The 15,054-nt window shown below is 38.0% G+C and overlaps 1 protein-coding gene across 2 annotated transcripts in view; it reads left to right on the top strand.

The window, feature by feature from the left end:
* The window catches only part of SPOCK1 (SPARC (osteonectin), cwcv and kazal like domains proteoglycan 1), a 499,041-nt gene that overhangs the window by 294,863 nt on the left and 189,124 nt on the right, over positions 1-15,054 (top strand). For both annotated transcript variants that reach the window (XM_081937166.1, XM_081937167.1), the window contains exon 5: positions 1-9. This exon is cut by the window's left edge and continues 124 nt beyond it. In XM_081937166.1, the coding sequence (XP_081793292.1) occupies positions 1-9 (9 nt within the window). The remainder of the gene's footprint in view (positions 10-15,054) is intronic.

Genomic DNA, 15,054 nt, shown 5'->3' on the forward strand with positions numbered 1-15,054 from the left:
ACCACCAAGGTAATATCATTTAATAATGAAAACATGCATGATAGTTCATCCATGAAAGTGTCAAGAGAAATTTAAACTTACAGTATATGTATGTAGCTTTTTTGAAGGATTGGAGAGAAGGAAAGCCTTACCTTGCTACTGCTCCTAAATCAGATCACTGAGTGAAGTCAGTGTTTCACAGTGTTTGGAACTCGAAGAGGTTTTTTTTGGGGGGGGGAGATGTGCAAAACTACCAGATTTGATGCCACAATAATATTTATGTAAAGAAAGAAGAGTTGACTGCATGTCCAAGTTATATGAATCTTTAACTTAGTCTTTGCTACATTTCATTATCTTTCTAATGCAGCTGAATGTATTTGTAGTTATGATACTGTATTGCATTCATATTGACCATATGCATTGCTGTTGGAGATTAAAAATCTTGGAAATATAGATATAATGTGGTAATGGAGAACATAGCTAACAATCCTTTGCCATTGTTCAGTCAGTCTCTGATAAGTGTACTGCTTTACTGGCATTCCCCCATCAATTCAGTGGGTTAGGACCTACGGTATTAGACTCCAGGCAACAAATGAACTCTAATGGGTTCCATAAGAAAGCTGGGATTTCTTATGGATCTGGTAGGTCTTAGTTGTCACTTGGTCTTAGTTGTCACTTGGATTGGGTGTTTGGCAAAGACTTGGCATGAATATTCTAGATATCTGGTAGATAAAATCATCCAGATTCACTTATAATTGGACTGTAATTAAGCCAATACATTTGAGGTGATGGAAGTCTTATGTGGTTACCTAGTATGTGTTTGAATGTGAAATGTCAATGTGAACGTTCACTTGGACATGATCCTCAGGACTGTTAACTTGACTGCCTGTTTGGTTGTTGCCCTCTTGGTTTGTGAAGTTCTTTCTGGTGGTGTATAATTGGTTCAGAATAACAGAATAACAGAGTTGGAAGGCACATTGGAATCTTCTCATCCAATCCTCTACTCAAGCAGGAAACCCTATACCATATCTTCTTGTTAAACACCCAGTGTTGGAGCACCCACAACTTCTGGAGGCATGTCATTCCACTGATTAATTGTTCTAACTGTCGGGATATTTCTCTTTAGTTCTAGGTTCTCTCTTTGATTAGTTTCCATCTATTGCTTCTTGTCCTGCCTTCAGATTCCATTCAGTAATATCACTTTTTCAGAAGGATGGCCTAGTTCACTAGTGGTATGCTTCTTCCTTAAGAGGTTGTTGCTGGATCCAATAGTTCTGTACAATTTTCACCCACTCTAACCTTCCTGTTCTTAGGAGGGTTGCTAAGAAGGCAGTTTCAGAAGGCTCGGAAGGAAGCAGATTATTCAGGCCTGTTTCAGTGTCATTTCAGGTTAGGATATAGTACACAGATAGCATCATGGTTAATAGTTTAGGGATGACCTCTTGCAAAGAAAGAATGGCATGTTACTATCCTGATAATCCCTGTTCTTGGAAAGAGATTGACATGAGACGCTAATGGGCTCCCTTTTCCTGTTTAATATCTACATGGTCTGCATTATTTTTTCATTGTGGTTGTAAATTTGTTTTTAATATTGTACACCAAGCCAAAGTTGCTATGGAGTTGAGCAGCTTTACAAATATGATACGTAAATAAAAATGAACTTTATAGTAAATGTAAAATTTAATCCTACTATACACTGTGTATCTGTTTTGAGTTACATTAGGGTTGTGGTTAGGCATACAACAAATAGCTAAGCAACTAAGGAATTTCATATCTACAAATAGATTGCCAAGTATATTATTTAAAAACAATAAAATTATGCGTGCCTTAGGTATTGATTGAGCAAAAGAAAATCATTTTCTTAGTAATATAGTTCCTTACAATAATAATTTGGATTCCATAAAAATACAGATTTAAAAGTAAAATGTATAAGCTCAAGCAACACAGAATGCCTCCATAAACTACTTTCTCCCTATCTTTGAGTATCAGTGGTTGTCTAAAAGATTAATTCCAGAACATATATCACACTGTAAATCTCTGTGTGATTTCCAGGTTGGGAAATGAGCCATAACTAAGATGTAAAACTTTTTGCTTGCCAAGCAAAAGTTTAATCCCCTACTGTTTTTACTCCCACTCTGAAAACATCTAATACATGTCCCCCCCCCCAAAAAAACACCTTAATTCAACCAGAAGTGTCTGCAGAGGAGAATCAAAACTTGGTGATTGGGGCACGATTGAGGCTCTGTGTTCTGACCTAGGCTTCCCCAATTCTCTCTGAGTCTCTGAGATTCATGAAAAGATCTTCACACTTCTGAAACGAATCTAACAACCAAACGAATGAATTGTTTCCTGCAAAAGCCCACTCCCCTTTCACTCCTCTTTTATTTCCTATGGGAGGGGCCAATCACCTTCCACCTGTGACTTTCCTCCCAAGTCTACCCTGATTTCTGAGTTGTTCTTTTCTTCTGGCAGCTCTGCACATGTGCACACTGGGAACAGGCTCTAGCTGTTCGTCTGTCTCACTGCTGTCTAGCTCCGTAGGCACCTGAACACTGCCAGATGACCTCAGCCCCATCTCTGCCTCTGATGCAGAGCCCTTGTCCAAGCCTTCCCCAGCCTTGAGGACTGGCCCATGTTCTTCCCCAACCTCCTCACTGTCTGACTCTCCTGCCAGCTCCACTGGCCGCTGGTGGGCCACAACACTCTGCCTCTTTGTACACACGTGTGACAAAGAAACATGTGCAAATGCAGTTGTTTTCTATTGGGGTATCACAATCGGCTTGCTAGCTGCTTTGAGTCTCCACCTCCTCATCCTTTGTAAATATTACCTAATCTACTCTTTCCACTGAAGTAATAATATTACACTCATTGCCTTCTGTAGCTCTCTAGAAGGTTGGGAGGCTGAGTTGTAACACCAGACTTTCCTGACTTTAAGGCTGTCAGGCAATAGGAGTGGAGCAATTTTCTGTTGGTTAGAAACAAAAAATAAAGACCTGAATGAACAAGTAATCTGTACAATAATCATATTAAAAATTTCTAAGCTAACTGAGCAGAGAATCAAATAAACCTTAATTTGGAGAACTAATTAACACATTCGGTGAATATGCTCATGACGAAAATGTTGTTATCCCATGTTGAATTGGCCCATCAGTTTAGAATTCCTTGGTCCTATTTATCAACCTCCTATCTTTCTTCTGTTACATACAAGCATTTCTCTATATGCTTAGGATAACACTTACTATGTCTAAGGAATGAGTTGCTGAGCCAGTAAATTGTTTTCTGCCCCGTACTCCTTATTGTAAGATTATTTAAAGTATTTATTTCAGACGTTTGTCAACAGCTTTCCTACCCCAAACTTTATTCTTTTATCTGCATTATTGGGCAATACAGTACCAATTTCAGGTTCAAAAAGCTCAATTTTCTAAAAAAAAAAAAAAGAACAACAGCTACTCTACTATGAAAGGCATATCAGTTTTGATTACTGTCATATAAATCATAATTGCCAAAGAAATTGCAGGTGTTTTTGCAATCCCACCAGCAAACCACAAAGAAAATAGAATGAAAGATAGATTTCTATTCTTCCTTAACTATCTCTCCTATCTTCAGAGCTACTTAGTCCATAATCATATAAACAAGTTGAGACTGGCTTGATAAATCCAGAGTTTTTGTTATGCACTCAGGCAATCTGTTTCACAAGCTGAGTAGATCTTTATTGAACAGGCTGAATGCCAGATATTTCAGAAAGTCTTTTGATTATTTACTATAGGATTTAATTCCTTTTTTAAATCCAGAATCAATGATATTGTTTCTTCAGCTTAGTTTTAAATCCAGCAATCATTATAAAGCATATATTAATCCATGTTCCTCACCCGTCTTCTATTTAGCATGTTAGTAACTGAAATAGGGAATATTATCTGGCAAGGTGAAAATGTTGGTAGAATAATTGTGGAAAGAGAAGGTCAGTGTTACACCTATTGGCTATATATATCTATAGGCTTTTTCTGTTCGGTCTTTGCAATGCACCTGTCTTCAAAATAAGTGAGGCCAACGAATGCAAATCCCAGTCTGTGTATGTTCTTTCTATCACAATACAAGATTGGAGATTCAGGCATTGATTTGTATAAAGAGAGCTGAATTTTCAGTATCTGCATATAATTCAGTTAATTTCATTTCAGTGATTTGTGATACCATGAAAATTCTAAAGAAACTCTTGGTAAAACATTTGTTTTATTACCACTGCTTGCAAAACGAAGCAAGGATAAATCTCTTTATTTTACTTATTATTACCCTATATTACTTCCCATCTGTTAGCCAATTGTACTTTTTATTGCTTTCAGTGTAATCAGACACAGAATTCTTACGTTGTTACTTGTTCTTCCTTCTGTATCACATCTGCAGTAATTTCCATCAGAATTTGGATTTAATTTTGCTCCTCATTGTAACGAGTATGTAATGAGTAATAATCTCCTGATGGGTATCTCAACTGCAGCTACCAACAGTTAACATTTTTTTAAAATGCATTAAAAAAGATTGCATGGTAAACTGAGTTCCTGTAGAGGTAGTCCTCAGTTTATAACCCTTAATTTAGTGACAGTCTGAAGATACAACAGCATTGAAAAAAAATGACATGACTGTTTTTCACACTTATGACCCTTGTTGCATTCCTATGTACATGTCATCAAAACGTGGCTGCTTGGTATTTTGGTAATTATTCCTTCATCTTGCAGTAAATCTTCATTTTTTTCCAATATTGTGTGAAAATAATCCTTGCTACTGTTAAGACATGTAATATTAAATGCATACTTTTCTTATCATGTTTTTCTGATATTATATCTAATAAAAACAGTTCAAGTTTAAAATATACATATCTACCTATTTGTTGTGCCCCGCCACCAGCCAGCAGAGCTGGCAGCAGAGTCAGACAGTGAAGAGGTTGGGGAGGAACATGGGCCAGTCCTGGGGACGGAGGAAAGCTCAGACAAAGGGTCTGCGTTGGAGGCAGAGAGGGAGATAGACAGCAGCGAGACAGCTGGAGTCTGTTCCCAGTGTGCGCATATGCAGAGCTGCCAGAAGACAAGAACAATTCAAAAAGCAGGGTCAACTTAGGAGTAAAGCCACACCTTGGAGGTGATTGTCCCCTTCCATAGGAAACAAAAGAGGAGCAAACGGAGAGTGGGCTTTTGCAGGAAACAATGTGTTCATTCGGTCATTTCAAGAGTGAAAAGTTCTGTTTGTGACTATAAGAGACTCTGTGCCAAGTTTTGCCTTGCCCTGTGTTTGGAAACTAGCTATTTGGCAGCTCTCCAAACGAGATAAGGTTCTTGTTGATAAACATTCTTCTGAAAGACTATTTGCGAAGCCTTGCTGACTGTGAATGAAAGGAATTCACAGTTGTGTAAATAAAAGAAGTTTTGCAAGGACTAAGACTCTGCTTCTTGGTTTTTAAGGAAGCCTGGGTCAGAATACTATCATCTTTTCTAACCACCTGTGTAACTTTGTCCAATTCTTTTTTTGCTTTGTCACAAGAACAACACAAATGATAAAATGTGCTTTCAAATATTTTATAAAATAGTTAAGATATTAGATTGTACAGAAATGCATATATTGATATTGAAAATTAAACAGAAAGAGGATGTAGAATACTATCAAAGATAGGATTTATTTTACCAATGGCTGGAAAGAAAGGGGATGGAGATTAAGAATGTAATCTGTATTGTTAAGTAAACTAAATACCCAAACAACATGATGTTTATTAACATCTAACTAAGAAATTTATTTAATAGAAAATCAATAAAATAATAATAACAATAAAACTTAGATGCTTGGCAACTGGCATGTATTTATGACACTTGCACTCTCCCAGGATCATGTCTTGATCCTTTGTCATCTGACCAACTTTGGACAAGCAAAATCAATGGGGAAAGCCAGATTCGCCTAATGACTTCATGATTCAATTAACAATTAACTGCAGAGCCCCCCCCCCAAAAAAAAGATCATAAAATGGGGCAAGACTCACTTAACAACTGTCTTGCTTAGGAACAGACATTTTTGGCTCTGTTGTGGTCATACCTGAGGGTTACTTCTAATAACATGAGTTGTAGATGATGCAAATTCGACCTTAATGATGAACAGTAGTCTCAATTTTCAAAGTTACAAAGCACTCAACAAAAACCCATATTTTTGGAGTATAAGACACACCTCCCCCCCCCCAAAGAGGGTGAAAATCTGGGTGCATCTTATACTCTGAATACAGCATGGGTTTGGATGTGCAGAGGGTTTGGGGGCCCTGCAAAATGCTCCTGGGAGCTGGGAAGGGCAAACCCCCCACTCCCCAGGAGCACTCTACAAGGCTCCTAAAGGCTATGCATGCCCTTTTTTTGGCAAAAAATGGGCCCGTTTTTTGCTCGTTTTTGCCACCCTCAGCCTCCAGGAGTACTTTGCACGACCCATCTCTCTGCATGCCCCGTTTTTCACAAAAATGAGGCATATGCAGAGGGTTTGCAGAGTGCAAAAACTTTTTTTTAAAATTTACCTCTTCAAAATCTTGGTGCGTCTTATAGTTCGGTGCGTCCAATACTCTGAAAAATATGGTACCTACGACTCATCCATGGGACTGCATTTCAGGCACTTGGCAACTAACTTGCATTTTTGCCCAGTTGCAAGTGCTTGCAGTCACATGATCATGTTTTGCAATTGTTTTTTGCCTCTTTTTGGCAAAAAAACACCCATTGGATATCTTGGATTCTGACTTATAACCCTACAATTCATTTAACAGTGGCTTCCATAACGAATGTTGTAAACAAGTTGTACAATACTAGTAACTAAGTTTACAACTGCAATAACTCATGACCAAAATTCATGGATCAACTGTAATCTAAATTAAGGCATGTGAGTTGCACTGACAACAACACTGAATTGTCAATATCTGCAAAAGCCCATGCATTTTGCAGGCCTCTCCAAAAAGAAAACCTTAATTCATGTACTGCACATACATTGATTCAAGACAGGTTTTCTCCCTGTGTGCATCAGCACAGAGCATACTGATGTCTCCAGGAGACATCAATGCCTTTTCAGTGAATGGACAAGAGTACACTGCTCCAGGAAACTGCAAAATTTTTTGAAGTGCTCTTTGCCAAAGAGAAATTGCAGAGCTCTATTCTGTGTTGAATCTAGAGGTATCGGGAGTTTGAAAACACTCCACCGACTTTGGAAATAGATTGTGACACCGTGGCAGCTTGAAAATGTGTGGACCTCAGCTTCCAAAATTTCCATCCTGGCTGGGCAATTTTTGGGAGCTGAAATCTGCACGTCTACAAACTACTAAAGTTAAGAAACACTGCAGTAGGCGGAAGCATGTACAAATTTTGCCCATTCCTCAGTTCCACACTCAACAAGAAATGTGTGTCTCACATCATAATTCCAGTATTTTCCAAATGCAATCTAAGAGCAGATGATTCCCTGATCACCTCCACTTCCAGAAGGATTACTGTGATTTTCCTATATTCTGACTTTTGAGTCATTATTGTGTTCTAGCACTTTTTTCCTAGATCAGTGATAGTGAACCTTTTCAGCACTGAGTGCCAAAAAGGGAGTGCACAAGCGTGCGCGCTCACCTGGGATGCAACCCAGAAGAGGAGCTGTTCAGGGACCATGCACACACCGGAAAATAAATTTTAGGTGCATGCGTGCACGCCAGCCAGCTAGTCTTCTGGTTACTAGTGCACATACGCACACAACAGTCAGCTGGGGCACAACCCAGAAAAGAAGCTGCCCAGGGGGTATGAGCACACTGGAAAATGAATGTCAGGTTCCTGGAGTACGCATGCGCACCGGCCAGCTAGCCCTTCTGGTTACTGGCGTGCATGCGTGTGCAACAATCAGCATGCATGTTCACGCTGGAAAACAGAAGACCAGCTCTTCCAGTTTCCGGCACTGCCACATGCATGAAGACCAGCTGATCATCATGCATGCATGCACAACAGAAACACGGAATGGGTGATGCCACGCATGCCAGGCAACATGATTCTGCATGCCACTTTGGGCACATTTGCCATAGGTTCGCCATCATGGTTCTAGCTCATAAAACAGTAGATGAAAACAGGAACAGGAACTTTAAAACGTGGCATCAGGTTCTCTCAAAACATCAAATTCTTGCTTGGTTACTAAGGACTTGTGCATACATTGGCATGACTGCTTCATTTTCTGGGTGAGTAAATTCTATTAAGTCTCAGAAACTGTCACTTGCCATTTGAAGATTGCAATGAGTCCATTAGTAAATGGACTCAAGGCCATATATAAAGCAACTTTTGCCAACCTAATTCCCACTGGATTAGAACTCACAGAAATTCCAATCAGCATGTCCTTTAGCTGGGGTAATTTGGACTCTAGGATTATAAACCTCACATAGTTGAAGAAAAACAATTTTGGGGAAGCTGCACCAGGAGAAATGAAAAGCTGATCAGGGAAATGCAGCCTCCCCCGCCTGGAAGTTACCCATGTGAGCCTCAGAATTGCTAACTTTATGAGTTTGGCATTTATTTCAGCTGTTTGACTTCACACAAGGTTTTATTTCCCTGCAATCTAAATTGTTTCAAACAACTGCTGTGAAACGAAAGGTCAAGATTTAATGTCCTAGCAAATAAAATGTTGATGATTGTAAGTAATTATCAGGTAATTCTAGTGCCTGCCCAAAATTTCAGGGAATGTTTTAAGCTTCAGTGAACGAAGATCTTAATGAGCCTGACAAAATTCAGAGCAGTAGAAGTGGCATTTATGGATTATTGCTGTTTTGAATTCTAACCCAGAAAAGGCAGTGCCTCTGACCTGGTGAAGATAACACTGTAGTATCAACAGCGAATGTAGCTCCCATGTAAACCTGGTGTGTTGAAAATTACTTGCCCGACAGAGTCTAATCTTTAAGATGATTTAAAATATTGTATTTGCATTTTTAATATGAACTCTAGTGCAAAATCTTTTATAGATCTTTTTACAAGGTATATATGAAGAGGTCCCACCGGTTTAATATGACTTTAAAATTTGTAGTGCCCACCTTAAGAAGAGGGAATATTCTTATTTTAACCCTATTAATTCTCGAGTCACAATGAAATTCTTCTACGATGTCATAAAATACGATTTTCACTCCATCTTTTCTGATATAAAATATATGATACGGTTCTCCAGATTCCACATTCAGAAACAAAAATTAATCTGGGCCATCCATTTTCATGTAGTTTCTAATATTATGGGTTCACATAATGGGTTTCCTTATTATAAATAAGGAATTCCCCATGTACTTAATGTGTGAGCCAGTGTAATATAGTAATCAAAGCACTGGATTACAACCAAGTGACCCAGAATTAGGTCCACCCTGTTGGTGATTTTTAACCAGCTTATTTCTCTCCGCCCCAAGTATTTCAAAAGTTTGTTTTAAGGGTAAAATAAGAAATCCCCATTTAAATCCCCTTTCCTGTTCTTGGAGAAAAGGCAGGATATAAATGTTCAGGTCCTGTCAGCATCTTCTTAAGCAAACTGTATCTTTCCAGGGTATTGTAAGGCTGTTCTCCATTATTCCAGCTTGATCTTATGAGACTTGTTTGATTGAAGAGGTTGCCGGAGGGCGCTCTGTGCATGGTTAGATATCCCCGGATCATTTTTTTTTAATCTGCCAAGGACAATAAAACCAACAAATAGATTGGTCAATGCTAGCAAAACACTGCTCATCATAGAAAAAATGGAGAGTTTTTGATAATCCAGAGGCTTAGAAAGTTACTGACTCTCTAATAATAGTGTCTCCACTCATTAGCTAGATTTTGTGCCTCATATTTTTTTAAAAAAGTTAAGAATCCCAGTTTAAACATGGCTTCACTGATGGTTATGATATCTCCCTTGGACGACTCTTCAGATTCTTCTTCAGAGGTCAGCTCAAGGGAGGATAAACTCAGGAACTGAGTTATTTAATGACTCTGAACAGCTTGCCAAAAGATTTATAGGGGGCTTTGGCTGGGATCAGCTTTTAGGGGCAGACAGTCAATGAAGAGGAGCAGAAGTTGACTTCTGTGGTGGATCCGATAGCACATAGGGCAGAGAAAAGGTGAGAGCAATGGAGATCTGCAAGATTACTCAGGAGAAGACCCCACCCATCTTAAGGGGCTGCACCAGAAAGCTATTTATCATGTCAGATAGAGGGCAGTTGTTGGGAACAAAGTGTTTGGTTCCTGGCTGTGTGGGGGTTTGTTTGTTCCTAATTTAAGTTAAGTAACACTGTATGTATCACTGTATGTTGTGCTTTGAGTGATATTACTTAAAGGAAGGTAATCTAAAAATAAGAAATCTGTCTAACTTGACGTAAGCTGTGAAAAATTCTTAAAATGGATATCGAAGTATGTGCAGTGGTGGGATTCAAATAATTTAACAACCAGTTCTCTGCCCTAATGATTTCTTCCAACATCAGTTCACCAAACTGCTCAGAAAGTTAACAACAGGTTCTCCCGAAGTGGTGCGGCCAAATCCTCCCACTGAATAAGTGCATTCTTTGGTGATCATTCACCTGCAAAGATTACATTTCAAATTTCTTTTGATGTCTTCTACATTGTTTATACTAAAAAGATTAGGGAGTATGTTTATACTTGTTTATACTAAAAAGTCTAGGGAGTATGTTTACGATAACCAAAGGCATTCTTTCAACATCACAGCTTAAGTTATTTTGGTTCCCAGTATCTTTCCCTAATTATAAGACTACCACATCTGTGTTTCAGAAATTCAGTTGGCTGCTGGCATGACAGTGACAGACAAGACACTTTGCCGTCATTTAGATTTGATAGACATAAATGATATATTCAGGCTCCTCTCTCCTAAATGAACACAATGGATTCCTTTGGAATGGCTTTCAGGAAAACATCAGCTCCTCTAAGTGTGCCATCCACTATGAATGAGCTGAATAAGCATGTAAATGTAAAACTTTCATCAGGTTTTTTTTTTTTTTACTTTAGTTCTCAACTTTACTTAGTGACCACTCAAAGTTAAAAAAAGCACTGGAAGAAGTGACTTGCTGTTCCATACACATATCCATGGTCACATAATTGTAATCAAAACAGTTGGCAACTGGCATGGATTTATGATGGTTACAGTGTCCTGGGGTCATGTGATCACTTTTTGCAACTTTCTGACAAGCAAAATAAATGGGGAAGCCAGATTCACATAACAACCTTACTACCAACTTAATAACTGCAGTGATTCACTTAACTGTGGCCAGAAAGATAGTAAAATGAGGCAAAACTCACCAAATAACTGTCTAGCAATGGAAATTTGGGGCTAACTTGTGGTTGTAAGTCAAGAACTACCTGTATTGTCTTAACTTTTCAAATTGTTAAAACTTTGTGCAACCTGCAACTGATAAAACTGGTAACTTGAAGAATATAGTTGATGTCCATGTAGACTCCTCCCAAGAGATTAAAAACAAAAGGAATAAAACGTTTTAAGCAAATTCGCATGCCAGAAGATAGTCAGAAAATAATAAATTCAATGATGCTGCAAGCCCATTTTTCCCTGACATAGCAATGCAATCAACTGCAGGTAGTCCTCATTTGGTGACTGCTTACAGTTACATACTAATGGAAAAGTAACTTGAAACCAGTCCTATTTATTATCTCCTGTCCAGAGATTTTCTGTGAGGTGGGTGTCCATCTAAATTTGATTAATAAACAAAATCTTCACATTTACAACCTTCGCAGTTAAAAAAAAAGCTGAAGTAGGATCATAAGCACAATTGTGGTTTCACTTAGCAACCATTTTGTTTAATGACCAAGTTTCCAGTCCCCATTGTGATTGCTAAAATGAGGGCTAACTGTAGTTTTATCTGTTTTTAATAATATTAAAACAGGAAGATAGGCTACTAAAGACTCCATTTGTTTCTCTTTAAGCCAATTACTCCGCTGTCAGCCTTATTCTGTTGATGTTATGAACTTATTAATTTGTATATTCATTAGCTCCCCAATACGGTGGGAGAAAAAGGATTATTTTTAGCAATTAATATAATCAATGGAACATTTTGGAGTTTCCCCTACCTATGCATTCTTTGTCTTAATTGTGAAGCCATGTAACAGCTCATCCCAAAATACTGTATCTAATTTGAACAGCTGCCACACTTTTTCTATCTTAACTCTGTCCTTGGCAGCAAATTCAAATGCTCAACCAACATTAAAACATTTCTTGTCCCATTTGAAAATGACCCAATACTTATACTACAAAGACCAAAGAAGAAAGTCAAAGATTTTATCTAAAACTGGAAGATTTGCACAAGCAATGAAATTGATTGAAGACACAGCAAAGCTTCTTTCTGCTTCAGAGAATGTAAGCATAGATATTTATCCTGTCCACGATAGGAAACAACTAAAGACATCAGAGAAAAGCTCACCAAATTGCTAACCCAAATGACTTTGGGTTTTCTTTACAATAATTATAAACTTATTGTCCCTCCTCCCCCTTTAAGGTTATCTATATATTTAAAAGCAAAAACCATTCACGCCGCGATCATGAAATCTCCAGAGCTGTAAAGCCTACAAACTCGAAATATGGCATGTATGTTCCTCTTGACTTTTAGGTGCTCACTAAGGAAGATTTTTTTTGAAATGACCATCAGATCATTATTATTTCTTATGTTATTATTAACACGCTATGATGCTAAGGAATTAGACGTTCTACTCCCCATCCCAACATGAAAATAATTCTGGAGAAAACGGGATAGGATAGGAGAGGCTTCTGTGGGGTAAGCCTGAAAGAGAAGGGGGTAGAATACGGGAGGCTTCTGTGGGGCAAGCCTGAGGGAGAGAAGGGGAGTGGAGAGGCTGATCATAATTACTCATTAATTTTCAAGATGTAAGTGTCAATTTATCAAGCCCAATTACATAATTTTGTAGCGGACCACGGGTATTCAGCTAGTATTACATAATTCCCACCTTCTTCACAATCCATTATTCTATTGTGGGCATTTAAGTATTAAGAACACTTATGATTTAGTCATATATATATACAGTATCTCAGGAATCTAGTGTAAGATACCCAAATAGTCACTGCATCTAAAATCTGCACAGAAGATGCTTACCCCTCCCCTACTGAAGTCTTTAGAATACAAGCATGTCACCCCTGTGAGCATGTCAATAACATTGGAAATATGCTACAGTCAAGCATGAAGGATAACTTCATCATATGTGACGCATGTTCAATAGCAAATTACAAACCTAGAAAAATTGATATTCACCTAAGCCTACAACCTGACCTTATTAAGGGTCCTTTGGGTAATATTCACCAGCTGATCTACACTAACGTTTCCATCTCAGCTTGGCCTCTCAGCTGGCATATTATGATTTTGGTTTTTCTGCTTCTGCTTTTCCTCAAACAGACCCTGACAGGTTTCCAACCCAATGTGTACCTATCAATGAAGAATATCTGTGAGATTCCCTTTCCTCACCAAATATCATATTGTTCACTAAACTCCATCTTCATCAGATGGACAGTTATCCAATAGAAAAGCTGAACAGTTCAATAATCAATCTGCAGACCAAATAAAAGCTAAAAGTGGTTCTTTTGGAACAAAAATATTCCATATTTTTTAGACTTGATTTATAAATATGATTTCATTTTGTTGCAAGACACTTGGACTCTACCGCTTCCATGGCAAGGTTATATAGTACAGTATATTCCCTTAATGGTGTTCATGGTTCTGAAAGGGCCAATATCAGGAATCTTAATATCTTGAAGTGCATGTAACCTGTAGTCTCCAGTTTCTCAGTTGGGACACATGTGAGCAAATGGCATTAGCCTCTAGAGCCAATTTAGCAAAATATGCTTTCCTAATTATAAACATGTACTGACCTCCTTGCAGTTTGGTTTCCTCAACAAATGTCACCTGGGATACATTTGAGAATTACTTGACACAGTTTACCTGGGCTGACACAATTCCTGCTGTTCTAGTTCTCAGTGACCTAAATGTCAGATTTGGTACCAATGACAAATCCTTCCCTCTCAAATTAATAACCATAATTCCAATTCACACCTTCATAATCACAGAGGCCAACTATATCGCTCTAGGAATCAGGGCATCAGCCTTACAAAATGACACCTACAAGGTATTTCTAGAAAATTCAGACTTTGCATCCTAAAATGGCAGAATAGACAATGACTTTACTGGGGAGTATGCCTACTAGGGAGTAGGTCTAGTAAACTCAATTTTACATTGAATTTACTAATTTCTAATTTTTTTGTTTAATTGGGCATGTTCTTTACAGTTGAACTGTGAACTATGGCTGAAGAACACTCTTCACTACTATTTCATTTGGGCTTTGGCCATTATCAAACTTTTCAGAACATTAAGATTAGGGCATGGGGCAAGTCACCCCAAGGACTGTATTGTCTGACAAGATAGTGAGATCAGCTTAACATCTTCCCCAAGATCAGACCTTGAACCACTGTAGTTCCTGATTGAGAGCTTAAACTCTGAAGAAGTTCCTAATACATATAACTTATTGACAGACAAATTCCACAGGTCATTATTAATATCCTGTTAACCATAAACCCTGGTTTAAATCAGGACTATATATAAGCCAGGGCAAATTTAGTGACAGCCTTCAAATTGTGTAAATTTAGTAATTGCAATGTTGCTAGAAATCAACTTCTAGATCATAAAGGAAGTTATAAAAAGAAAAAGAAAAAAAGCAGATGACCATATAAAATGAATGTGAATGACTTTTTCTAGCCACAAGAAACAAAAATCCTGCTGTCATTTGGAAGATAATTGCAAGCACTTCATCCCATCAATCAAAATCTAAGGTTCACTAGAAAAATGAGTATGAGTTTTACAATCTGTTTTATCAATCCTTCACCTATCCATGTTTCATTCCAACCCATCTCATTAAACAGTATCCCTCCTTCACCTCTACATTATTGGTCACAAATTGTCAAATTTATTGATCAGCTAAAAAGCCTCTGCTACTGATTTGATACCCATCAAATTGTTTAAAAATAATAGCCATGGAAAAGATATCCAGATTCTCTCTGACTCACTATCGAACCAAACGTTGG

Source organism: Natrix helvetica (assembly GCF_964273705.1).
Source record: "Natrix helvetica genome assembly, chromosome: 1".
NCBI classification, from domain to species: domain Eukaryota; kingdom Metazoa; phylum Chordata; class Lepidosauria; order Squamata; family Natricidae; genus Natrix; species Natrix helvetica.